Raw genomic sequence first — 26418 nt, forward strand, 5'->3', positions numbered from 1 at the left:
GATTTACGTTTTGTTTTTAGACACCTTCAGAACTGTTTAGGCCTTATAACTGACCTTAAAACTGGAGCTGCCAAAACCAATCAAGGCACCTCTCAGGATTTCTTTCTTTATCTGTCAAAGATCCTTTAGCCCTGTCGATTGACACGTTTGGGTCAGGTTCCCTGAGGTGTTGTCCTACCAGGAAAGGCTGTCGTTATTAAGGGAGTGCAGTATTTAAGATGGCTTTAACGTCAAAATCCAGCAAGGGGAAGACCCAAGGTTTCCCAGGGGAACAATGTATTTTAATAAGATAATCACTGTTTTTATTTTTCTGTCTGTGGTCAAAAGCTTGTGGCTGAATGGTGTACAAATGTTCACAGGAAAACAAAAATGAAAATCTTCCTAACTTTTAGTTACAATTATTTAAAAGGCAGAATTAATGTTTGGTGACACCTATTTTTGATACTCCTGATGCTTTGTTTGTATTGATGTTATTTGTGTGCTGAAATGAAATGAAAGATAGAAAGAGTGTGTAATTATAGCAGAAGAATATCCAGGTGAAGGTGCAACCCTGTTGTGAAACAAAAAAGAAAAGTCAATTCAGAGATTAAGGATTCCTTTTCTGACAGAAAGCACTTGTTACCCACACTTGATCAAAATATGAATACTTTTACTTATCTGTATCATTGCATTGCCATACCAAATAGTCGTCACTTAACATCTGTGTCCATCTTTTCAGAGATGTCTGGCTCCCATATTTCATACGTCAGTTTGAAACTACTCTTTTCTTTTGTGTTTTTTTTATTTGACCCATTTACTGATGCAGATAAACATACAAGAAGAACAACAAAAACTACACAGAGTTCTGGTAGCACCGTGTAGCTGTGGGGTAGCTTGCAGGGTTGGTGGTTCAAGCCTGTGCAATTTCACGCATAGTAGTGTCCTCGGACAAGACACCAAACCCATGGCTGATCTTTTTGGTGTGTGTGACTTGATAAATGAACATTTGCGTTTCATTTGCTTTGTAGAACTTTCAGTACCTTAGATTAAAAGGCGCTAAATTAATGCATACCATTTCATTTTATTCTAGACCTTAACTAAAAGTGACTTAAAATATCCAGAAATGCGAAACTATACAGTATTTTGGCTCTTATGTACTAAGTTGATAAAATAATGTGTTGCTACACAAACTTGTCCACAAGACTCTTGGTCTCCAGGAAAATAAAAGCCTTCAGCATCCATCTCTATCGTTAAATATGCACAAAAGATGCATTTAAGTAATTTAGGACTGGAGATGGTTGGATTGCTTGGAGATGAAATTGCTCGAGTCGCTCTCATTCTGGATAGAGTGGTGCAAAGTCTGCCTTGAAGTGGACTATGATGACTGGCTTGCAGAAACCTGTGTCTCCATTTTACTTTGACCCAGGATGTTGCCTGCAGAAAGCGATGCAGAAGATAGAATAATGACATTTCTAGACATTTATTCACAGAAAAATTACCCAAAATGTAGTAATTTAAACTTTTAATATTACTATTAGTTGGTAGTGATACTAACTAAATATTAGTAGTGATCTTCCTAACCTTCTAATGACAGCAAATTAAATATCTTAGTAATAGTAATTTAAAAAGATCACCTGGGGCTTCCAGTAAAGCCATTAAACAATGGAATATGTTTGTAAAATACTCAAAGTCTGAATAATAAATCCCTGATTTAAAAAACAGTGACCAGATCAATTAATGGTGAAGATTTTGGAAACAGAACATCATCTATGTCCTCAGTGAGTATAGTGTAAAATCCTAGGTGGGGGTTCACGATCCACACCTTCTGCATGAAATCCATTTTCAGAGATATTGAATTTTAAATTTCAAACTATGAACTTTTTATTTTTATTTTTTTGTTTGTTGCAGCATAGCTCTAAATACCAGGGCTGCCGTCTGCCTATCAGTCGCCTGGTCTGTAAATATATACTTTTAAAACTCATGACATTCACAAGACCAAGTTGTACTTTGTGGTGCATGATAAACAGAATGTTCCTCATTTACCAATTTGCAAACTGGTCTGGTTTAGTATGTTGAAGTATGGGAGGTAGATGTTTCTTGGTCCGGGAGGAAAGAGACGCATTTTTCCATCAACTAATTCCACACTTTCACCAAAATCACACAGCTGAAAGAAGAGGGGGAAAAAGATCAATGTTAATGTTATGATGTTATGCTTGTCTGCTTTCAGAATATACAGCGATAATATGATGTACACATATGTGTGTGTTAGTGTTTGTGTCTTCACTTGCCTGCTTTTTCAGCAGTTTCTGCATCAGCTGTAGAGGTGTGATACTCTGTGCCCCTCTTAAGTCACTGAGCAGCAAAGTGGCCTGAGCCAGCGTAATGACAGACTTCTGTGGCAAGCGTGTCCGTCCTGATAGCAGGCTCACTGCTTTCTACACACAGGGACAAACGGCGAACGCCGAGACTGTGATTACTTTAATTCACTGCACGTTCAGTGTAGCCATGCTGATAATTATATCACAAATACAGGCTCAATCCATGACGTCAAAAATCACACTTTCTAATGTGCACACTTCATTCGTTTTAATGAAGTCAAAAAAACAACAAGATTTTTGATCATGTGAGCCACCAACTCAAGAGTGTCCACGTTCTATTTCTAGTTTGAGAACAAAAGAGTGACTGCATTTACCTAAATCTAATCTCATTTAGCTTTTTTTCTTAGCTTTTTTATATTTACCTGCATTTATAAACATTGACTAACAGCCACTGTCTCAGCAGACCAGAGAATGGGGTCTCTAACTGACCTCTGTCCCATTCTGCTGAACACAAGAATCTCTGGAACGTCTTGAGGGAGTTCTTCAAACTTGGATCACGTATAGACTGATCCGAATTATTCAAAGATCATGTATAAATCTAGGTTAAATCAAGGACTGCATGGCCTTGGAATTCAACCCATCAGACATGTACACCGCATGCTCTGGTCTCCTGCTCTGTTAATGCTTTTTTCAACACGTTACTTTTGTTGCAAAAAAGAATGAAAAAAATGTGTTTGTCTTTGTGTGCAATGGTACCTGCAGCATTGTCATGCTGTTGTCAGTCTTGCCTCTCCGGGCTTCCAGTCTGGCACCTTCGACCAACAGCAGGGCTTGAATGTCAAGGTCTCCCCACAGTGCACACTCATCAAGACCCTCCTGTAACACCCGGGCTGCTTCCTCATTAATGTTCTTACCTTGAAAAGATGGTGCCACATACATCGTAAATTAACAAAAAGTATAATAATAATAAAAATATTAGGAATATTAATAATTATAATAAAATTATAATGTGAAAAATGAGAAAGAGAAAGAGTTTGTGATCTTTTTTTAGTGACTGTAATAGTAATAATGTTTGTAGTAAGTTGTGGTACAATCCACCACTTTGAAAAAAAAAGACAGCAAACACATGACCAGACCTGGTAAAAGCTCAATGGTGCGAGGGTTGTGGGCAACCAAGCTGTTGACCAGAGCCAAGCGGCAATGTAACCACAGATGAACTCCAATCCTCTCACTGGCCTCAACTACTCCGGGACAGTCTCCATTCTGGGCATCTGACTCACCAAAATCTTTATCATCCTTAAGAAAGATCATGTATACAACAAATCATTTCTGCTGTCTTATTATGATTACTTAAAGAATTAAAATTCAATTCTGGTTGTAATGTAACAGTTGCTGTAACCAAGCATTCAAGGATCAACCTACTCGATTCTGTTAATGCTTTATATAAATATTTTGCCCAATCACTTACAGCCCAGGATCCTCTCACAGTCACAGGTGATGTTTGGAGCAGCTTCAAAGATGAAACTGCCGTGTCAAAGCTGAAGGGGGGGGGGACATAAAAATGGTTAGGATAGGTAAGATATACACATGTACACAGTAGACATGCATAAAGTCATCGTACCAAAGTGCCGTATGTCCTTGTTGCATGTAGAGGTTGCCCTTTAGAAGATTGGATTCTATCGTCAGTTCCAGGGTTTCCATTTTGCACAAGGAATGAGATTCAAGCTGCTCTGAAATGGTGTTTAACCACGAGGAGGCACGTTCCAGCAAAAGGAACTGTAACAGAAGAGATGACAAATGGCAGAGAATTGACTTCATATTTCTTAAGGGTGTGCCTCACCTCATCCTACCCTGTACTTGTGAATGGATAATTATTTTACTAAGCCTGACATAATTCGGTCATATTGTTTTCATACATTTCAGTGAGGTTTTAGAAAGTCTTATCAAAAAGTCCGCGTAAATGTTACCTAAAGGACTACAAAAGCAGGAGAGGAATTCAGGAAAAAATATGTGGAATTATTGTGTGTTTTGGCATCGTTCACATTCTACAGATCAACCTTGAGTCCTTTATTTACTGTGTGAAATACAGAAAACTTAAATTCCCAAGAGTCTTACCTTTATCCTTTCTGGGGTTAGATTCTTAGCATCAAGATTGAGAACTTTCTGCTCTCCTGTCTTTGGACAGCAGTCATCAGTGTCTGGACTGTCCTGCTCATCATCTTTTGGGTCCACCGAACAACTTGTTACGCTGATACAAACTTCTCCCTCCACAGAATCTGCAAAACATCCACACTTTTGAAATTTCACAATTGTAAAGCATCAAAACTGCCTCATCCTCAGCTTGTTCTATCACTGAAGTTGCTTTTAAAGAGAACTTGAACATTTAGGGCACAAATACAGAACAGTATATTTTAATGTGAGTGTATGCAAATTTATTACTCCCATAAAAAATGGACAAATCATCTTTTTAGATTGCAATTTTTTTGCTAACAGTCAGCACTATGTATACAATAATGTAATTTTTTCATGTGAACGCATATATTAAATGTGAGTTTAGAGTCAATTTTACCTCTAATCTTCTTGTTTAAATCACCTCAAACAGAAACAAAACAAAAGAAAGAATTATTCTTATTACAGACCTGGCACAGGATAGCCTGCGATAGCATTAGTAAGTGCCAGAACTAGTTGAACACGAGCAAGGTTAAATCTGAGGCACAGTGCTGGTCCATACAGGGTGCAGACTTCTGGAGTAAAGTCACAGTTCACAAGTTCCTCCAAAGCCTTAACACAAGCACCGCAAACACACAGATTACATTCATAAGAATCCAATGAAGTAGATCACTTTAGAGAGCATCTATTTAAAAGAAGTTGTATGCAGCTAAAAGAACAGCACAAAGACAAAAAAGAGGTTAGTACAGTACTTGTGTATATATGTTTGTGACTTCATGTGCATATATCTGGTTAACTTGTATTTTCAAATTTGCCTGGAAGGCCAAAATGACAGGAATGGGCAAGGGGGTTGACCCAATTCAGTATGACTAAGAGACTTAAACTCTGAAGTGTGACTTTACAGTAATGTGGAGAATACCTCTGCATTGTCCAGAAGAGACTCGTTGCTACAGAATGTTTTTGTAGGCTGCACAAAAGAAAGCAAAAACATATGTGAAATTATGACATATATCCATCAGTTCTCTTATCAGGGTTGTGGGGAGAGCATGCAAACTCTACACAGAAAGGCTGCGACCTGGTGGTGGAGTCAAACTCAGGACATTTTTGCTGTGAGGCAACAGTGCTAATCACTGTGCTATGAGAAAAACAGCATGTTGCAGTGTTTCAAATCAGTTTTTTACCACGTGATAACCAGAAGTTTGCAGTGCTCACAAGACAGACCAGCTCACAGTTTAAAACAGATATGACGGGCTTCCTGAGAGGGTACTGCACATGACATTTCAAGGAGAAGGCCAAAACTGCACAAGGCCAGAAGTGTAACTGAAATAATCTCAACAACAGTGAAATATTCCATATACACAAAAAAAACAATGTAATCATTACTATTACTATATTAAGAATTCCATATGGATGATTCCATAAGTTCAATGCATTAACAAAACCTTTCCCAGTACCAGGACAACAAAGGACACGAGTGTACTGAAAATGAAAAAAATGAAAATGTGGAAAGACACTGAAAATTCTCTTTCAGCTTCTAAAAACAAAATGCTCTTACTTGGACACAGGCACTGGCAATGTATTGTCCATGAGGCAGAAGGACACCTGTTCCACGTGTGAGCTGAACTGCGTCCTTCACAGCTTCAGCGAACAGACACAGTTCAGTAAGGGCACGTATCTGCAGAAAACACGCAGGCAGATTAGAAAATCCATCATGAAAGCAAAACACTTGAATACAAACACAGGAGAAACAACAAATTCTGACCTTCAATATTTTGCCTTTGACAGTGTGCTGTACGTCTCTGCACACAGTCCCAACAAAATGTAGATAGAGGGCTAGTGTAGGAAGCAGCTGAAATTACAAACACAACTTAACACAAAGCCAGTTATTTATCATAAGCACTGATGAATAGCGGGCAGTGTTTTTGTATGTGTACCATGATGCAGTAGCCAGTGGTTAAAAGCCAGTGGCAAATGAAGTTCAGGCTTGACACAGTTGTGCCGAGGTGAAGCCTGTGGGGTTCGGAGAAAAGGTCAACTCCAGGGAGCAACTCATCTCCGATGCTGTAGGAGGCGTACTGGAGGTCTGCCTGGGGTTGAGCCATGGAGCAACACAGCAAACTCTAAAGAAGGAAGCAAAAATGTGTAATAGACACTCCAGTCCACTGTGTCCACTTCATGCTTTGCCTCTCCAAAGCATGAAGTGGACACATGTGCAGAAGTTGCAGTAAGTTGTAATAACAGCAGAGGGAGATATTTTATTTCAAGACAACATTAAAACAATCAGGGGAAATCATTTACATAGACATTATTAACATATTTACATGTAAATACATATTAGGCACCTAGCTTAATCGTTTCTGGCGATTAAAGGCTCTAGAATGCACTTTATACAATTTTTGCTCACTACTGATGTCTTGGCCTAAATGTATTATCTCCCCCTGTTGGTAATGCAGCTTATGCATGCGTGTCCATTTCACCCTTTGGAGAGACAAAGAGAACTGGGTGTCTATTACATGCTTTGCCCTTGGCATGTAGGAATGAATGCATACGCATGCATACCTACACATTAAAACACGCAACAGTATATCTGCTCAAACCATGTGTTTTACCTTAAACAGGTAAGCAGACAGGAGACAGTACTTTGTCCGCTGGTTGATATCAGAAGTTAAGATAAACCTGCAGAACCAAAAAACATGCAGCAGGAGTTGGCGAAACCTAAAGGTGTATGCTTGGAAAACCCATGAAAAAACACATCAAGTCAATGATAAACCTCAGTGAAACCTACTGTGCTATCTTAGCGGTGACCACAGCCGCCTGCAGACATCCCCACATTCCAGCCTGCCTTAGAATTTCTTGCAGGGAGCCATTCCCAAGCGACGCGCCATCCCATTTCTCCAAAACACCTGAGCTCTTCAAGGCACAATCTACGGCTTTACTCCAGCATGAGTGAGCAGCTCTGGAAATAAAAAACACCAGGAATAAAATTCTTACCATAATAAATCATAAATTATGCCAATCTGAGTTTTGCTTTTGATAAAAGGTTGAAAATGCATTTAAATACAAGTAAATGCATTTAAATACAAGGCTGAAGACTTGTTCCAACACACTCGTGTACAACAGTTTGCTAACCGTGTGTTTCCACTGTAGAACTGCAGGTTTCCCAGTTCATGCAGAGCCAGAACTCTGAGGGAGTCACGGCTGTTAGCCTTCAGGTATTCTGAGGAAAAGGTGAATGATAATTATAAGGACAGTAAACCATCTGACCCACTGAAATATGTGCTCATATGTCTTCATCCTATATTGCTGTAAGGTCACTTAGTCTGCATTTGTTGATATTTGCCTTATTTATGTAAAATGTGCAATAAAAGTCTCGACAGTTTCTAAACATTTTTTGTTCTCGTACTTATAGAAGTGGAGTATGCAGAAATGATAGTCTGCAAGTGGTCACGGCTGATAGGCAAGCCATAGATAGCATCTGGAGTACTGTAGTCCTCCTCTGTCAGGTCACATGGTTGGATGTTTGGAGTGGGCATAACAACGGGACTGAAATTCACAAAGCTCGCTGAATGGCTGAGACCTCGGCTCCGACAATGCTGCGTCGGTATCATAAAACCTCACGAGGGACACAAGCAGTGCAAAAAGTATTAATTTAAAATACTGTGTGCGACATGTGTATGTGTTATTCAAACAGTGAAGAACTTACAGGGTTGTGTGTTTGCCAGAAGCAGCACAAGCAGTGAGCGACTGTGCTGGAACATCTGAAGACAATATGTTTTTTTCTCAAGAGCTTGATGATAACAGCTCAGCGTGTCCTCTACATCCAGTGGGACACAAACAAGGGACATGGAGTGCTGTATCTCTGCACCTTAAATATACAGCATGTACATGAAAATATGACACCTGCGCTGCTGCAATTGATAAGTTATTGTCTAACATTTAGTTCTTACTCTGGTATTTAGTCATTACTATTTACTGTACACAAACCAGTGTTAACATTATTTTAGATGAGCTGTTTGGCTGTGCAAACCTGTAAGATCAACCGCTTCTCGAGGAATCGAGTTTGTCAGTGCTGCTTTTTTGTGAAGGTGCCGTTTCTGTGTGGCGTGATGGATCCGACCACTGAGAAGCTGGCAGCCTGCATAACTTTTATTGGTCACCTGAAAAGCATAGTATACACTCATTTACTGCACAATACAGACAATGCAAGATTGTAGACACAAGAGATTAATTAAGGACTGCAACTAGAACAAACATAGATTCCGTGGTGCTGTGAGTTATGAGATATTTAACTGAAATAATTTAAGTTTTTCAAATATTCCACAATATTTCTGTATAAAACCATTTGTACTGCCTTAGTTTTACTTCTTACACTTTGATTTTAACCAACACATGATGACCGGTACTATAGCCCCTTTCTACTCAAAGAGCGTCCCACTAAAATCTCATTCACACACATTCATAAGGTGCTTTTAGCTATACCTAAGCATTTATTTCTAATATTCACACACACTCACACTCTGATAAATGCATCAGGGGCAACTTTGGTTTCTCCAAGAATACCTTGACACATGGACAGGAGGAGTCTGAGGTTGATTTAAAGGTGGTATCTCAGGTGGTAGCTAAGTGAGCCACAGTTACAATAAATGGGAGTGTAAATGGTAAATAGACCAGCACTTTTCTACTTTATCTGAGAACTCAAAGCGCTTTACACGACTTGCCTCATTCACCCATGCACACGAGCACTTTTTTTTTTGCTATGCTTTGTGTGTGCGTTTCAGTGTATGGGTCTGTGCTACCTCTTTTCCAGTGGCCTTCTGTGTGTTGACATGGTGTGGCTGTGGGACTGAAGGGCCTCCAAAAGAGTTTATTCTTTCAAGTAACATCCTCTGGGCATGGACAAGCAGAGGAGTTACGATAACAGTATACCGATCCCTAGTATCATTACATAGATGGAAACAAACACACAAAACATTGTCAGGAACATAGATTGTGAGGAACTAAATGTCTTGGTCATTAACAAGTGAAAAAACACAGTATTCATCAAGTTTCTCTATATTACATGATTTTGAGTTTTCCTGGTTTCTTATGGTGAATTTATGTTTCATGCAAAGTACAACAACCCCACTCAAATCTCCTGCGATGCCAAGATCTCAAAGAGCATTTGATTTACTTCTCCCTAACAAATGTTTCTATTTGTAATAAGTCTTATATAAGACCTGAGAGGAGGACATGCAGAGGGTTGATGTGATAGATTAGGATCCATGGGATAGGTTTAGATGGAGGCAGATAATCCACTGTTGCAGCCACTAACAGAAGCAGCCAAAAGAAGAAGAAGATTTGTAGTACGTCTTATTCACCGTGTGTATGAGTTGAAAAGTAAAGCAAAGTGGGCCAGGCTTTCCCACTTGCCACTGTCATGGAGCCGCTCAAGAGTGTGCAACACCAACGTGCGGACCCAACGCAGATCCACCTGGGTGCTGTCATCAAGTGGGACTGAGAAGTGGAGACTGGACTCTAGCTCATCTTCAGTCAAGTCACTGCCATACAAACTCCAGAGCTAGCAGGGGCAGAAATGCAGATGAAAATGTAAAAGTACACATAGTGACATGTAAGCTGTGGTTTTGTCTTTATACTTTCCTAGGAATAAAACTATGTGCAAGTTTTTAGAAAGCAGCTATTAGTACAAATAGCAATATGTGAAGCTCACCCCTAGTTTTTGCAGCATGTCCATGATAAAGTCAGTGGCCAGCACCAGCAGTGGGGTGAGAATACTGTGCAGCTGTTCTGCTGTAATCGTACATGGAGTTTCAAGCTGAGCAGCTCTCTGTACAAGGACAGTGATTCTGCAGCTTTGGTCCCACAGTGTCTGACACACACACTGCAGAGTGGTCCAGTGGTTGCCACGATGAGCCAACACCTGGAAAATAATGAACAGTATTAGATATGAGTACATCAGAGGGACAGCTCAGGTTGGACTGTAAGTTGTGCAGAGGAGGGGGAGTGGATATACTGGACAAAGGCTGTTGAAGAAGGAGGAAAAGAGGAAGACCACAGAGAATATTCACGTATGTAGTGAAGGAGGACATGCAGAGGGTTGGAGTTGGATGCAGATGTAAAGTCACTGTAAAGTCATATATAAGTTTACATCCACATATGTATCAATGGTACCATCGCTCTCCGGAGATGCACAGCAACTTTGTTAATTGACTCCAGCAGTGTGGCACCAGTGCACCTCTGTGCCTCCATCTGCTGTTCCACAGAATGAGGAGAGCCCTCTCCCTCCTTACATCTGTCCTCTGCGACAGAGCCATCAACTGCTACAACAGATTAAGACAAATGTTGACAGACAGACCAGATGCTAGCTTTTCTCTTCACTTTATTTTCCATGTGCCTTTTTCTTCTTACCATCCTTTCTTCCTCTATCTTTGTGAGCTGTCATCACATAGTCCATGTGATCAGATGAGTCTTCATGTAAAACAGCTTCATTTGAAGACTCCAACTCATGTTGCTGCGAGTTGTTCCTCCATACCAGGACACCAGAGTAAGCCAGAGAAAAACACAAAGGGTGAAACTGGCTGTATCTGTTAAAAGAACAAACAGTGCAGGACATTTTATAATTAGTCAACCATGTGAAGTACTACAGTATCTCAGCTCAGATAATACACATAAAAGTAAATACATTGCCACCCAAAAACAAGGCAAAGCTGCTTAGCATCAATCAGAAAAATGTTGTTTCTTAGTGTTTGTATTCAGTGTGAGTCTTTTATTACAAAGAGAAAAAAAATGAAAAAGTAAAGAATAATATCTGGCATCTCTGTGTGTGAACCTCTGCTCCAGGTCTCCTCTGTGTTGTTGGGGCAGACGCTGGTAAAACACTGCTAAATGGGCCTGAGCCATGTAGTAGTTCAGGTGTGATCTCCACACCCTCTCCACAGCGCAAGTGTGCCTCAGCTGTAGCCTCTTCTTTTGGCGCTGCATCACAGATGAAATCATAGCAAGCAAGTTCTCCATAGCCAGCACTTCCCTACAAACATGAACACACTTATTATATATGGACTTACAGAAATGATCAAGAAACCTCCTGAAAACAGAAAAACAAAAACACAGATACTCTACCTGTGAGTCCTCATTTTCAAAAGCATATTCTGTGCCAGTTTATGCTTTGCTTGCTTTCTTGTATCATCATGTGAAGAAGCGTTCTTGTGCTGTTTAAAGGGCAGCACATGTTATTGTTTTTAGTTGATATTGCAGCAACAAAGTAAAAACAAAGTTTTCTCTCAAGTCGCAGCATAATTTTGGCACTAAAACTGAGCCTGGTGAGCCAAAGATTCAGAGATGTAATGTACATTTTTGTCAGTGTAACTCAGATATTTCCTGCCCTTATTAACTACATGCATGTGTGCACATGTTGTATCATCACCTGGGAGGTTTCGCTTCCTTTTGCATTCTGGTTTCCACTTCTTTTTCTAATCTGACCGTGCCCCTCCAAACATTTAGTGGACAGTACCATCGCCTCGTCACGGCTGCCAAAGAGAAAACTATTCACGAACTTTACTTAATGAAACTGACATTCATATCTTTCTGATATCTTTAGGTGTCTTTAGCTTTTAAAAATATATTGAAGAGCTTTATATTAAAAGCACACCTGGAAAGAAACTGAAACATGCTCTGCCCCCATTCCAACACAAGGTCTATGTGGCCTTCTTTCATGGTTCTTTGGAGTAGCAGTGCAGCAAACTCAGTAAAATACACCTTGCGTCGGAGTTTCATTACTATCAAGGACACACACACACGAACAAACCTACGAATTAGCAATACTAATAATTACGTCATAAAAAACATATGAAAGACTATACAGCTTACCGTGCATGTAGGCATCCTTTAATGTGCCACTGGAGATCAGCTCGTACAATAAGTTTGGATCTTCTGAGACGGTTAGTGTCTGAGAAGTCTCTGGAAAAATATATGAAAAAATACATAGAAATCAGTCCAAAAATTACAGGATTTATAACAAAAATGCAAACTTTCTTCTATAAGCATTACTGTGCAAAAATCTTGTGCCATCCCTCATTTCTTCCTGATTTGTTTCAAAGAGTCAACCTTGTAATTTTTTAAGTGTTGTTGAACAACACCCGAGGCTTTCTGAAGGGTTTTGGACATTGGCTATTTTGTCACTCATTTTCAGTCTAGTGCTTGTACATGACCATTTTCAGAAAATGCTTTTATTAAGCCACATACGACTTGGCAAATAATTTTAAATTGTATCTTTTCCAGATGCTTATCATCTGGAAAGCATCATTTTTCAGGATAGCAACGATCCCAAACACATCGTCAATGCAGTAAGGGCTGAATAGAAAAACACAATATCACTAATGGATTGGCTTTTCCTCAACATTACTGAATCAGTGTAGGGTCATGTTGACAGGGAACAGAACAAAAGGCAGATAACATCCAGAGAAGAGCTTTGAATGTCCTTCAAGAAGCTCGGAGAACGATTCCTGAATTCCTGACTACTTACAAATCACAAGAAAGCCTCCCCAAGAGAGTTTAGGCTGTGTTGAAGAATAAAGATGTTCATTATTTACTATATTTCAGTGTATGTTTCCACATTTCACTAAATTACTGCACCAATTTCCCATTTACGTACCAAAATACAAAGAAATAAGGAATGGTTTGAGACTTTTGCACACCACTAACAGGACCAGTGTGAGTACATGTGTTTATTACCAGGCTCTGGGGTGTGTGTTCCTTTTGAAACTGTTATTTTCTTGTTCTTTCTTTCCAGTGCCTTCAGCTGACGACTTATTTTCATCTCACTCTTGACTGTGGCTTGATCTGCCGTTTTACGCTATACACATGGAAATGCACAAAGATGCTAGAAGTCGTACTTTACTTAAGTATATACATAATATATCACAACAGCATCCAGAAAACAGCTCTTACACCCTCAGATTGATTGGTGAGTCTCCTAATCTGCAGCTGGGCATGATAGACATCCTGAAGTAGCCTGCAGCCACAGTCCATCAGTGCTTTGGCCATCTCGTGTTTCCTGAGCACACGCAACGTCTGTCAGGAAGAACAGAAGAGTTCCCAGTTAGTTTGCACAAAGTTTTGATTTTATTCTTATTTTAAATTCCATGTGAGTCACTGTAAATGTAAGTAAAAGTCAACACAAAATAATAAATACACAAATGGATTGGCATTGTAGCATGGTCTCAAACTATACAAAAAGATTTTATGTAGTGGTAAATCCAACGGAGCGCTGTCAACCAATATGCAGTGCAAATATATACATGCAAACAATGAGTGCAAGAAGTAATCAAAACTTTTATGTATAACACTTTAAAACTTGTGCATACAATTAGAAAAGGTTATCTATTTGTACGCACATTAACATGAACACTATGTGCACGCACACACACACACACACACACACACACACACACACACACACACACACACACACACCTTTGCCAGGTAGTAGGTGATGCAGGCTATCATGTGGATAAAAGATTCTGAGGTGTTTCCAGTCCATTTTTGTTTTAGAAGACCTGAATTCTCCTCCAAAACCATCAAGCATTTTTTTAGTACCTAAACACCAGAACACAAACAGAGGTATGATTATTCATTTATAGTTCTTACTATGTTATACTGTTAATACTTTTATGGACGTGGTGGTTGCATACTTGCACCACAGAGTCACAAGTAATCTGATGGAACATTATAGGTGCCAGGAGCCCGTAGCAGCTAACTGCAGCCTGCAAAGCAGCAGCCGCATCATTCAAACACATCGCCAAGTCCATGGCCACCAGCATTCGCTCGCATTCTTCCAGTCTGGCTTCCTGCGTACAAACAGGAAGAGCATTCCATTTAGAAAATGCAAAATAAGTGTATAAGTTAGTGTCACTGCACAGTGCTCAACAAGACTCAGGTATTTACTTTTTCCCAGATAAATGGTCCATTGTCACTGAATGAGTCCCAATAGAGTGATCCCTGCTGAATGTTGATCTCTGTCTCTATGAAGATGGACGTGAGAAACAGCTGACACAAGTGAAGAGAGGAGTACTGCAGGATTTCTTTGCGTAGTCTTTAGCATGATAAATGAAGACAGAGTAGGAGGTAAGTAAATACAAAACAAAAAAGAAAATTCCTTGACAGGTACTGTGTGGTGTGTGTTTCCCTCCTCACCCTGTGGTGGCTAGTCTACCCTCTGTGCTGTTGGACTCACTGTCAGGGTAGGTGCAGTGGCTCCAAAGTTCTCTGCAGGCTCTTTTTGCTATAGCATACTGCTCTGTCTGAAAAGCCACCTGAGGAAAAAGTCAACAAGGCTAAAAACATAGCCCAAACCTTTCTCTGTCTACTTGGTACAGGTGTAGAGTAGCTTGAAATTGTACCTTAGCCAAATGAGCCCAAGCAGAGAGCAGTGGTACAGGCATGGATGCCAACAGTGGTAATGTTGTCCCCCCTATAGTGCTGCCCAGTAGCTCTCCCTGACTGTTGTATGCTGCAACAGCAAACACATACTTCTGATTGGGCTCCAGACCCTCCACCCTCAGCACACACTCACCAGATACAGCAGGTACCTTGAAACAAAATCATATACACAGAGGTAAGTGATAATGACAAAAATGAGTTTCACTACACTTGATATTCTTCTTCTGTGAAGAAATAAACTGCACCATATTTCCAGTTCCTGGCAGGCTGCAGTCTCCAAGCCGGACTTTCCGGTTTATGCCCTCAGCTACCCGACTGCAAAGCTGGTACCAGCACACCTCAAAGGAAACAAAAGAGGAAAGATTTCAAAAAGTGTTGAACATGTGTGGATTATTTGCTCACTGTTAGGTTATTAAGATTAGTAAAATGATGGCCTAATTAAATGTAAATCTCACTTGTCCCTCTAAGTTATGAGGTGCTGGGGCAAAGGTCATGGAGTGGTTGTTGCGTGAGAGTAGGACAGGAGGAGGTGGAGGGCTCTGTCCGTCCTCCTTGATTACTTTGCCTTTATCTTCAGATGTAGTATTAGGAGTTGAGGACATGTACACTTTTCTCTCCTCCATACCTGCTTTCTCTATGAGGGTAGCAGCATCCTATCAACAGCGCACAGCAGTATAATTTTCACATGTCCTTAAAACTAATATTAAACACCACTAAGTCAAAATGTGGCTATAATCAACCAAATGTCGTGAAAGTATTCTGCTTGTTTAACCTCCAGCAGACTTTTGGTTTCACTGATGTCACTTTGTTCCATGTTGTTGTACACCAGCAAAGCTTTCTGGATCAGGAACAGAGCTTTGGACACCTTGTTTTTTTTGATCCGGTCCAACAGTTCAGACTCTACAACTAAACAAAGACAGTTTACTCACAATTTATATTATATTCAGACATACAACTTGTCGGTAAGCATATGTATTTAATTCCCTCTAACTATGATTTACTGTTGCCAGATTTTAACTTCTGTTTATAAATGTGCAAGTGTGAAGTAGCAATATTTTGCCATTTCAGTCAGTGCAGAGCTTAAACTACTTGTCCAAAATCACTGGTGAGTAAAACCACCAGAACAACTCTGACCTGCATTTAGCTGCAGCAACTTGAGGGAAGCCCTGTGGAGGATAATGTCCAACTCTAGGTGGAGATCTTTGATCAGAAGATACGTGCATGTGGCTTCAGTTTGTCGACAGCCATTAAAGTCAGATTCTGTTTGAGTTTCCACCTCTCCTTTTTTCAGATTTACTTCATCGTCTTCATTTCTGTGTTTTGATGATTTTGGAGAGGTTGTGGAAAAAGCCGATGACTGGAGGGGACAAAATTTCTATCAGAAGAAGAACACATGCAATTTAAAAAAACAAAACGAAAAACTGCATGCCCATACAAGATTTAGTAAATAAACTCAGTAAATGTGAGAAAGAATATTTACCAACATGCTAGAAATGCGTGTGGGACAAGATGACTGTGTACCTGCATGAACGCAAAGTCAGTGAAAGCTGAGCAGTCCTGGGGGGCCAGCGTAGCCGCACCCTTTGCCAAAGCTTCGAGACCCCTCTTTACCACCTCACACACTTTCTGAAGCAGCTCTGTGCTTGAACTCTGCAAACACAAACACACATATAAAAAGTTCACTTCATACTTTCAGTAAACAAGAGACAGGACACTGCCCAATAGCACCATGCAGTATGATGTCATTTGTTCACATTTTGATGGTATGCCCAACCAGTCTATTTACATACCTCAAGAATAGAGAAAGAGTTTGGCTTTGCATCATCACAGTCTCTTTCGCAAACTGCTGGAGATAAGACATGAGAATAAAAATATTCTCAAAGCTTTGGTTTGTGTCTGTAGTGCATGTTCGTATGCGTATGCATACGTATGTGTTTGTGACGGTGCAAGATCAAATAGATACAGTACAAACAACAATAGCTTTAAATCTCCAGCAGACCGTAACAGAGCAAGTGGCAGAAAATAACCTCGCACCTGACGTTGAAGTTTCAAGAAAATATTCAGCTGCATTCTCAAGCAGCATGCCCAGTGTGTGGCTCATCTCTGCTATCATGATACAGTCAACAGCTGCCAGGTCACAGGTGAGGGCCACCTCATACAACACATAAAGACACCACAACCACTGCAAAAATAGATTTACAAACAGCAAAAAAGACAAATGAACAGAACAATGAAAATTCATGAATGTACTATGCAAAGTTTTATATTTAACAGCAATAAAGTCGGAAGCAGCCGCAGGAAATGTTTTTTTGAACACATACCTTGTCATGATTTTGCAGAGGATCTCTCTGTATCACCGCTTTCATCTTACCCCACAGGAACAACACAATATCCAAAATCAGGTCTGCATCTGGCTGCACCTCCTACACAGACACAAACACACACAGCTTAAATGCTTATAAATCTCCTCCTCTGAATTCTAACTTTAGCCTGAACCCTAATCCTTTATCCTCAACACAAACACCTGCAAACAGTACGTGGCATAGAAACTTACAGGAGCAGAATCACAGACGGACTTGTGAAGGGTTTCTACCAGATCCATCAGTTTATCACTCATAGAAAGTGAAGCCTTATGTTGGTCTGTGGAAACATAAAAGAACATGACCACTTTATATTGTGATTGCTGAGATTAGTTTGGAATAATCTGAGGAACCAAAGCTCACCACGGACCACCATACTAACAATTAATCAATGTTTAGTACATTATTTGACCTAAAAACATCACGAAAAAATAGATCCAGACATGTTTTGCAGTTGACATTTCTCATATGTACTCTATTTGATTTAGGTAAGTGGTGATCCCTGGACAGAAGTTACATAATACCTACTTGCTTTCAGTGAAATATCTAAACCTTTACCAGCTCTATTCTCACAATATTGATTGAACATTACTCAGACTTTGTGCTAGCATGCTGAATTTTTAGCTGATTTGAAAAATTAGATTCCAGATATACTAATCTGCTGGCTAATTTTGATAAAAACTGGATGTATTACATGCGGTAAAAATACTGATAAACTCTGTAGCAGCTTAAAAGCACAAAATTCAAGGACAGGGAGGCAGAAAGCTATTTAATGAATCCTTTATTAATAAGGTTTATTTTTCAAAATAAAAGTTTGGAGCCTGAAAAATTTAATAAGTCTGTATGTGGCAGATTTAATATTGCTACCTTTGCTTGTGATGTCTTCTTTAGGAGGGCTCCTCTGGGTAGACAGCAAAATGTTGAAACTGTGAAGCAAAGCAAGCTCCTGCTTTCCCCTCCTGAATGATTGGCCATCCAAACTCTGTGATTAGAGAAAGCCAAATTAAATAAAAACTTCCCTGATGATCATTCAAACAGTGGAAGCCCCAAACCGAATCATCAATCTTGAAATGCATGTGAAACCTGATGTATTCCACTTTTCTCATTAATATGAATTAAAGCATTTTTGCTTGTGTGCTACTTACAGTCAAAACCTGCAGCATCTCTGTGCTGAGTTCAGTAAATGCATCCTGCTGCTTGTACTGAAACAGCAGTTTGATGAACCTCACTGCAGACATGACGGGTATTTTGTTTTCTCCTAGCAACACAACACATCTCCTTATCTCATACTGACTTTTAAAGCAATGCACAAAACAAACACACATGCTCATTGTAATAAAGGACCAAAATGACTCACCTGAAATGGCTAAATCTATCAGAGTCGAATTCTGTGTCAGTACAAGAGGAGACAGGCACGGGTGGTCATCATACCTCTGCTCACCAGTGACACCTTGACAGACACGGCCATACATGTACATTACCCACTCAGAATCCCTCACCTTACTGAAATCACAAAATGTTTTTTATTGTGTACTTGTTTCACTAACCAGATAACAAACTAATTCCAGCAGACAGGAGTTCCAGGTAGACCTCTTGTAGCTCCGGATCTTCAGGCATTCTCATTTGAAGTGGCCGCGTGTTGCTGTCCCAGAGTGCTTCCAAAATGCCCAGGAACTGTGCTGCACTGCACTCAAACAAGCCTGTTAGCAGGCGCTCTGTTGGGGTACGAGGCCATGGCACCTACAGTACACACACATAGGCATGTGATTTTAGTTACAACACCGACTCACAACATTAGATTTCCTTAGAAGCAAACAGGTTGTAAAAAACAAACAGAACTAAAACAGAAATCTAGGGTTCAAACAATTAAACTATATGGCACGGGGTTATTTAATTATTATTATTATTATTAAAGAAATCCAACAAAGGCAATGCATAGTGATAGAAGATTTAAAGGTGATAACACAGTATACAGCGTTAAACAACTAACAAGAGCCCCTAAATTATACTGCATTTAAAAGTAAGAATTAACATTAAATATGATGATATGGCAGTAAAGCAGATCCCATTACATTAGGTATGTCCTTCAGGGTGCTTTTGATTTTGGTCTTGTACAGGGTTTTGGGTCTCTTTCGGGTCTCAAATGCTGCTCGCTTGAAAATCATGGCACCAAGCTGAAAAACAGAACGCTCTCAATCACCTTTCATATGTTAACCAAAGAAGAGCACATCAATACTGTAAAACACTGACAAGGTAAGTAAGCTTCTTCAGAAGTGACTATATTCAGTTGTGAGCATGTAAGTATGGAAATTGCTGTATCTAACACACTGAGAAACAACAGCATTTTATCACAACAACATAGTGTGCTGATGTATCTCAAGGACAAGTTTCTTGCCTTGATGGAGGCATCTTTGTAAGCTCTCTGAGTCTCTCTGGTGGCAGGAACTTCACTGTGCTCCCCGAGTTTTGCTAATTCATTGATTTTTCCAAGGGCTCTCCGGGCAAATTCCTGAGAGCATTTGAGGACACACAAATCCAATTAACTTTTATTGCAACAATATGATGGTTGCATTTCAAAATAAACTATACAAACAAATGTAGTTAGCAAATATACTCATGGGTTAACCATACCAGCAAGACTTTCTTTTTGTACAGTCAAGTGTGAGGAATAATTTAGTGCCTTGTGCTGATTAACAGCAGGCAGGCTAAGGAAATTACATAAAGATCAACACCAAGTTACAATGAGCATTTATTACTGATTAGATCAGCCTGTGATGGATCAAATCGTGTATTTGTAGGTGTCTGATGCTGACGTATTTCACCTCCGCCTGCACCTCAGCATGGTTGTCATAGTAACACTGGCAGACGGCACAGTAGAGTGTGACGATCACTGGCAGATACTTAGCTGTCATCAGAGGGATGGACAACTCCAAACTGATGCTTGCCCACAGGAGGTACTCCAGTGCCTGAATAGGATGACAAATGGAGGCTGTGAGTATCACAAAGTATTAAAAAGACAACTACACAATTTTATTATACACTACATTCATTATATAACAATATTACACAGATTTAGTTGTGTGTTCTGCAATGTGCAGAGGCTCAATCAACTAAAACTGAAATATTGTCACTCACAATCAGTCCAAAGCCATATTCCAACATTCAGTTAGACATTCAGTCTCTGTCACACATGATTTTCTCACCATCCTTCATGTTTTTATTTTCCTTTAGGGCAGGGGTGTCAAACTCATTTCACATCGTGGGCCAGATACAGCCCACTTTGACTGAGTAAAAAAAACTTGGAACTTGTTTGCTTATCTACTGCTTACTTTGATGTACGGTAGTATGAATGGCAATAGATGAGGTCTTTATCATTAGGAAAAGTTGTAAAACTTACAAATCACAGTTAAAAACCCCAAATGTATGCCTTTCTTCACATTTTTTAAAGTAACCCAGTGGGCCAGATCGGAGACCTTGACAGGCTGATTTTGGCCTGTGAGCCTTATGTTTGACATCCCTGCTTTAGGAATGAGTAGCAGAAGTGAAAAGTGGCAGGAGTGAACAGTACCTGCGCGCTGCACTGCATAGTCATCAAATAACGGCAGACATTGTAAATGTGTAATGAACCTGGATGACAAGAGATAGAAATACATTACTACTTAATACAATAGTAGATAAACAGTTTATGAACAGTTCATTTTCATTTTTATCTTCAAATTTTGAGAGCTCAATTTGTTCTACCAAGATTACTCCTAGATAGAAATATCACACTGAATTATACAAGTTCTTCTAATATACCATTATATATCTGCCAGTAGAGGTGCTCGTGTTGCTGAAATGCCTGCATCATGGTCCTCATGAAGTTCAGCACACACAGCAGTTTACAGAGCCCCTTTTGGCTGAGGAAACTGTGCTGTCTCTCCAGCTCAAATATACACAGGGCACAGCCCTGCATGGCACGTACCTGTACACACACAGACACAAACACACACATATAGAGGACAGACACACAGGCACAGACACATGGATACATACAGAATAATAGCAGATTTTTAACAAAAATGTCTCAAAATGTCAATGACCTCAGCCAATGTAGTAAACTTTCTTTGTAGCATAAAACAACAAAGCAAATCCTGGAAACAGTTATTACACAGCATTTTAAACAGAGATACACAGGACACACACAGTCACACAGTGATGTGTACCTTACCTTCATGGCAAAGGTATTTTGGTCTGTATCAAGCCCTTCGGGGAAGAAGCAGGCCATAAACTGATCCACATTTGTGATGTCAGTTATTTTCACTGAGCTGAACTGTGACAGGTGGAGACTGTAGCCCTGCCTTAGAGCCAGCTGGTACAGCTTGAAGAAGCAGAGGGAAGAAAAATAACACTGTGAATGTGTTAACATGTAATTAATGCGCAGAAGACAACATATCCAAAGGCTTCTTATAGTTTTACTGCAGCAAAACCAAGATTGCAAATACTGAGAACAAAACCAATGAGTCAAGTAGTAAAACAAAGAATTCACAGCAACCAAGACTGACAATAGTGACTGAAAAAACTGTGTAATTCACAGACTGAATTAATATTTAATCAAAGAAAAAGTCTGTGGTAACCAAATATTAGTAGGTATTCTAATTTGGGGGATTTGTCAAATACCTTTATTCCAAAGAGAAAATCTGCAATCTGCAACATGTGCTCCTGGTACAGTTTCAAAGGCAGTCGATGTTTGAACTTTTTCCATATCTCCACCAGAATTTTAATCCTTTGAAAATGAATTCAGAAAAGCATAGCTTTAAAATAAATAACATAAATAAGCAAACATCAACACCAAGAGATCTCTAACTGGTTCAAGATCTATGTAATATAAAATATGTTCAAATCTGTTTTTTGGGATACTGACAAACTGAACATTGTTATTTTCATTTTCTACATGATCTTTTTAAAAAGTTAAACAAGGACATTCAGTGGATGCATGATAGGAAAAAGCCTTTAATTATGCTGTGATGTACGCTGACGACTCGGTTGTTCTGGGTTTTTTTTAAAAAAATGATGCTGGCTAGCAGCAACTGTCAGCGTCTCCTAAAAAGTATAGCTTGCAGTATGATATTGAAGTTATTATTAAAGGCCACTGCAATCCTGCTTTATACAGCAGATACATGCAGTTATAGCAAAGCAAAAAATGTAAATGGTGCACTCAAGACTTTTCTTAAGTACAAGCCAAGTGTTTGAGACTAGTAACTGGACCTTATCAAACATTTCCATATATTATGGTCAAATCATAAACACCATAATAATTATAAGCTACACAGTGTATCATTTATTATTAGCTAAATACATTTTAGTGGAACAATGACGGTAATAAAAACTGCACGCAACTAGCTATAAAAATTTATTTAAATAAGCCTGATTTAATAAGCTAAAGTTTCCTATAATCAGTCAATATGAGCTTTATAAGCTAGCGCTGACTTGGCTTTTTAGCATCTCACCCTTTAGCATAAGTGCTGTTGTCCTGGTTGTTCGACGAAGCCACTTGTTTCATCAGCGTTATAAACGAGTTAATCTCTCGCTTAAAAGCTGAAAGTACTGGGTTTCTTTGATCAAGTTCCCCATAATACGACGCTGGTAAATCCATTTCTGCGTCCACAAAAACGATTCTGACCGGCTAGCACATTTATGTTGGTTATTTCCAACTACACCAACAAAACTGCTCCAGTCTAAGAGACCGGGACAAGACACATCACCATGGTAACAAGCGACGCTAATAGGGCCGACTTTGTGGATACCGTATTTCCTGTCTTTTTCTTTGTTTCTTTTCTATTCTTTTGTTGGGTTTAAGAATGAAAACTAGTTTCCCGTGTTTAGGGAAAACTTATAGTTTGCGATAAACAACGTTAACCACGTTTTGGAGAGCCTTCCTGAAAGGCCTTAAGGGCAAGAAAAGAAAAAGGTTCAGCACATATTTCTGCTGAGCTTTTGGACAGTCTTAAAAAGGTAACAGTTTAACAAAGACTGATTAAACATATAATGTCTTACACTTACAAAGCTTTCATTTATAATCAGTAAAATACAAATCCTTTAATTCACTACAGTCAGGGCTTTTACTGCTACCTGCCATGCTCATGCTTTAGTACCTTGGAGTGTCTTTATTGCTTTCTTACTTGAATTCATTTCGACCTGTCCATAAACCTAACATTTATATTGGGCATTTATATTAATGATAGATAAAAACTCCAGCTTTGATTGGACTGGTCTTTGGCTCAGGCACAGTGCCTGGGCTTGGTCTGCAAAGCACTAAAACTAAAATTCATGGTGTGATGGTTTAAAAGCCTCTGATGAACCTCTATGCTTGCAGATATAATTTAATGCATATAGCCTTCAGTACTAACATGACTGGGAGGATGAAAGAAATTTATTGGCACAACCAACGCAAAGGACTTCATATTTTACATCTGAGCTCATAGCAAAATGATACGCACAGTGTCATCTAATGCTGGCCCTTACAAACTCATCAGTTCCCATTCAGTCACACATCCACTCCACACACAAACCTAAAGCTCCTGGCACTCAGAGCACAGCAGGCTAATGCTCTGGCAGCTATTCCTCAAACAAACCCTCACAAAAACACACACACAGGCACACACACACCAGACAGGAGCATTTCCTGGGGAATGAGCATGGAGGATGTCAGCAGTATTCCTAGCCAGTGTCACCTCATGACCGAGAGAACAGGGACAGATAGAGGGTAACGGCGAGGGAGAGAACCAGTCTCAGTCAGACAGATAAAACAATGGGAGTGATGGAGGGATAAACAGTTGAGATCATTGTTCCAGAAAGATCAGGCTGTTGGCAGAGTCCATATGCAAGTGTGCATGGGAGGTCACGGAGGGGAGGAGGTGCAGAGGTGGTGAACAGAGGCAAAGTCTGGCTTGGATGGGAGGGAAAGACCTATAAATTCAGTGCAGGAGAGCACAGCAGCACCCATCTCAAACCAAATCAGACCTAGTCAGCCTGCCTCGTCATTTATTACAACCCTCTTGGAATCTCACCATGGATATCCCCATCCAGTATCCCTGGTACCGCCGGGCGTTCCCACATCGATTTCCTGACCTCTCCATGGCAGAACCTCTCACTGACTGGCCAATGATGTGGCCATTCTCCTGGTCCTTCCCCTGGATGCGCCCTTTGTTTATGCGCTGGTTCAACTGGCCCGACAATGGACACAGTGAGGTAGAGTACAGTTCACCTGTGTAATTAAGATTATTACATCATGGGAGTTACGCACAAATGTCAGTGTTTTATGGCCTTTCGTTTGTGAGGTTTGGATTAATGATCATCAGAGTCAAAACCTCCACTGATATCATGAGTGTTTGTGTAATTTTCAGGTGCCAGTCCTTCATTAAACAAGATTTGTATGGGTTTTTATCCCAGGCTGACTCACTGCTCTACTGTATGTATTTAGATGCGCTTGGAAAAGGATCGCTATGTCATTTATGTGGATGTGAAGCATTTCTCCCCTGATGAGCTGTCTGTCAGCGTTAGTGATGATTTCATCACAATACACGGCAAACATGAAGACAGACAGGTCAGAGGAGCAAATTTAACACCAGAAAATAAATTTAGCCACACTGTTCTGATGCACTCACTAATTCTGTTTCAGGATGACCACGGCTATGTGTCAAGAGAGTTTCTGAGGAAGTACAGGCTTCCTTCTGGTGTGACATGTGCCGAGGTCACCTCCAGTCTGTCGTGTGATGGTGTACTGACAATCACAGCACCTCGGTCATCTCCTGGGCCGGAGCGCAATATTCCTATTTCCTGTGAAGATGGAACACAGAAACAGAAAATGTAGAGCAGAGCCTGACGCACCAGATGCTGCTTTACTATTAACCCTTTATATTGTCTGTTATGTTGGCAGTGCCGTACATATATATAGAGTAGTCATACAGTTCTAGATGTCTAAAACTGCTGTCTAATAAAACAGTTCCTAACCCCTAACTCACTATTATTGTGTTGTCTCAGCAAAACTGTAGAGCTCGTGTAACAGTCTGTTTTTGACAGTACAGCTTTTATAGACACATCATGGTGAGCTCCAGGATACTGAGCTCCCAAGAGTTCATTTCCCTATCATAAACAAACAGATTAGGCTTCTACGCAAAATACAGTCGCACATGTAACAGTATTTCCAAAGACAAATTCATAACCACCATCAGGCATTTAGAGAAACACAATGTCTCTAGCAACCTTTCATTTCAGTGGCAAATGTGCTAGTTAGTAACTGAACCCAGAGAAGCTTGCAGCATCTACTGGTTCTGCAGAGAAATACTAATACTAATCAGTACTATCCACTAAAGGTGCTAACACACTAACCAAAGATGTATTTTCAGCACACAGAGCAGAGTGAGCGGGTATTAGTAAGATGCCAAATGTGCTGTGTTCATTCTGTGGGAAGAGCATTGGTTTCTGCATGTGTGAGGAGGAGGTTTTCTGGAGGCACAGACAGCCCGTTTGTTTTTAGTAAAAAAAAAAAACTAAATAAATAAACAGAAGAAGAAGAAAAAGCCACCAAAGGCCTCGGGACCAGGCGTGTTGAGAGAATGAGAGCGAATGAGCAAGAAGCAAAGTTGTGGACAAAGGAGAGAAACAGACAGGGCCCCTTTTTCACTGGGGAACATGACCTCTGAGCTGCTAAGGGTAGTATGATTGTGAATGTACGTGAGCGCATTTATACTTGTAGATGCAAGAATTACAACTCTATTATCTTTGTTAAGCCTTTTGGAATATTAACACTGACAACAGCAAATAGAATAAATATGGAGATTCAAGTTCACAGGTCGGTTGTGTGTGTTTTTGAATCATTGTCAAGGTTTTCTTCTGTCTATTGTGTTGCTGTTCTCAAATGGATTTCAAATAACAACGTACACTCACTGACCACTTAATGAGGTGTTCAGTAGCTCATTAACATCAATATTGATCAGCCAATCAAATGGCAAGAACTCATGGTCATGGTCCAGATGATCTGCTGAAGTTTCAGAGTAGGAATCAGAAGCAGATGAACTACAGCTCGGACAGTCTCGGTCGTTGTGTCCTTTGGCAAGACAGTCAAAGGAGCTAGCAAAGAAAAGGGCAAGACACTTCACCCATTGCCTACTGGTGGT

At 40.0% G+C, this 26418-nt stretch overlaps 2 protein-coding genes across 7 annotated transcripts; one reads left to right on the top strand and one right to left on the bottom strand.

Annotated features, from left to right (window-relative positions):
* Positions 1-791: 791 nt before the first annotated feature.
* Positions 792-23000, bottom strand: cfap54 (cilia and flagella associated 54). Of its 5 annotated transcripts, none has more exons than XM_004564061.3 (57): positions 22750-22999; positions 21920-22025; positions 21471-21620; positions 21059-21224; positions 20829-20887; positions 20083-20226; positions 19656-19769; positions 19333-19434; positions 18808-19000; positions 18618-18710; positions 18406-18518; positions 18128-18242; positions 17455-17540; positions 17222-17323; positions 16935-17082; positions 16691-16743; positions 16422-16550; positions 16035-16275; positions 15673-15806; positions 15356-15553; positions 15146-15238; positions 14861-15049; positions 14655-14773; positions 14406-14553; positions 14153-14308; positions 13935-14057; positions 13410-13532; positions 13194-13314; positions 12330-12419; positions 12112-12238; positions 11887-11989; positions 11583-11671; positions 11293-11490; positions 10872-11047; positions 10635-10783; positions 10174-10383; positions 9824-10023; positions 9263-9398; positions 8494-8623; positions 8170-8331; positions 7870-8079; positions 7596-7683; positions 7252-7422; positions 7076-7142; positions 6401-6586; positions 6229-6315; positions 6022-6141; positions 5386-5433; positions 4937-5078; positions 4413-4573; positions 3919-4073; positions 3766-3835; positions 3434-3593; positions 3054-3211; positions 2268-2414; positions 2023-2143; positions 792-1413 (listed from the first exon to the last, which is right to left on the bottom strand). In XM_004564061.3, exons 1-57 carry the CDS (start codon positions 22893-22895, stop codon positions 1355-1357), a joined length of 7584 nt encoding a protein of 2527 aa, XP_004564118.3. In that variant the 5' UTR covers positions 22896-22999; the 3' UTR covers positions 792-1354. The 5 variants fall into 5 exon arrangements, with proteins under 5 accessions (XP_004564118.3, XP_012778150.3, XP_014265929.3 ...); XM_012922696.3 differs by having other exon boundaries at positions 16035-16257; positions 16691-16746; XM_014410443.3 differs by having other exon boundaries at positions 8170-8280; positions 16691-16746.
* LOC101483818 (alpha-crystallin B chain) lies at positions 22992-26090 on the top strand. Of its 2 annotated transcripts, XM_076889142.1 has the most exons (4): positions 22992-23008; positions 24329-24490; positions 24723-24845; positions 24921-26090. In XM_076889142.1, exons 1-4 carry the CDS (start codon positions 23006-23008, stop codon positions 25110-25112), a joined length of 480 nt encoding a protein of 159 aa, XP_076745257.1. In that variant the 5' UTR covers positions 22992-23005; the 3' UTR covers positions 25113-26090. The 2 variants fall into 2 exon arrangements, with proteins under 2 accessions (XP_076745257.1, XP_004564115.1); XM_004564058.5 differs by lacking the exon at positions 22992-23008 and having other exon boundaries at positions 24311-24490.
* The last annotated feature ends 328 nt before the right edge of the window (positions 26091-26418 follow it).

Source organism: Maylandia zebra, linkage group LG10 (assembly GCF_041146795.1).
Source record: "Maylandia zebra isolate NMK-2024a linkage group LG10, Mzebra_GT3a, whole genome shotgun sequence".
Taxonomy (NCBI): Eukaryota; Metazoa; Chordata; class Actinopteri; order Cichliformes; family Cichlidae; genus Maylandia; species Maylandia zebra.

Excerpts from the sequence above, each read along its gene's own strand:
- cfap54 (XM_004564060.3), bottom strand. The coding sequence starts at position 22,895 with ATGGATTTACCAGCGTCGTATTATGGGGAACTTGATCAAAGAAACCCA. Across the intron at positions 18,243-18,405 it reads AGATGCTGCAGGTTTTGACT|AGTTTGGATGGCCAATCATT; the intron begins GTAAGTAGCACA and ends CTCTAATCACAG. Across the intron at positions 17,083-17,221 it reads CTCTGCAAAATCATGACAAG|TGGTTGTGGTGTCTTTATGT; the intron begins GTATGTGTTCAA and ends CTATTTTTGCAG.
- LOC101483818 (XM_004564058.5), top strand. The coding sequence starts at position 24,311 with ATGGATATCCCCATCCAGTATCCCTGGTACCGCCGGGCGTTCCCACAT. Across the intron at positions 24,491-24,722 it reads CCGACAATGGACACAGTGAG|ATGCGCTTGGAAAAGGATCG; the intron begins GTAGAGTACAGT and ends GTATGTATTTAG. Across the intron at positions 24,846-24,920 it reads GCAAACATGAAGACAGACAG|GATGACCACGGCTATGTGTC; the intron begins GTCAGAGGAGCA and ends ATTCTGTTTCAG.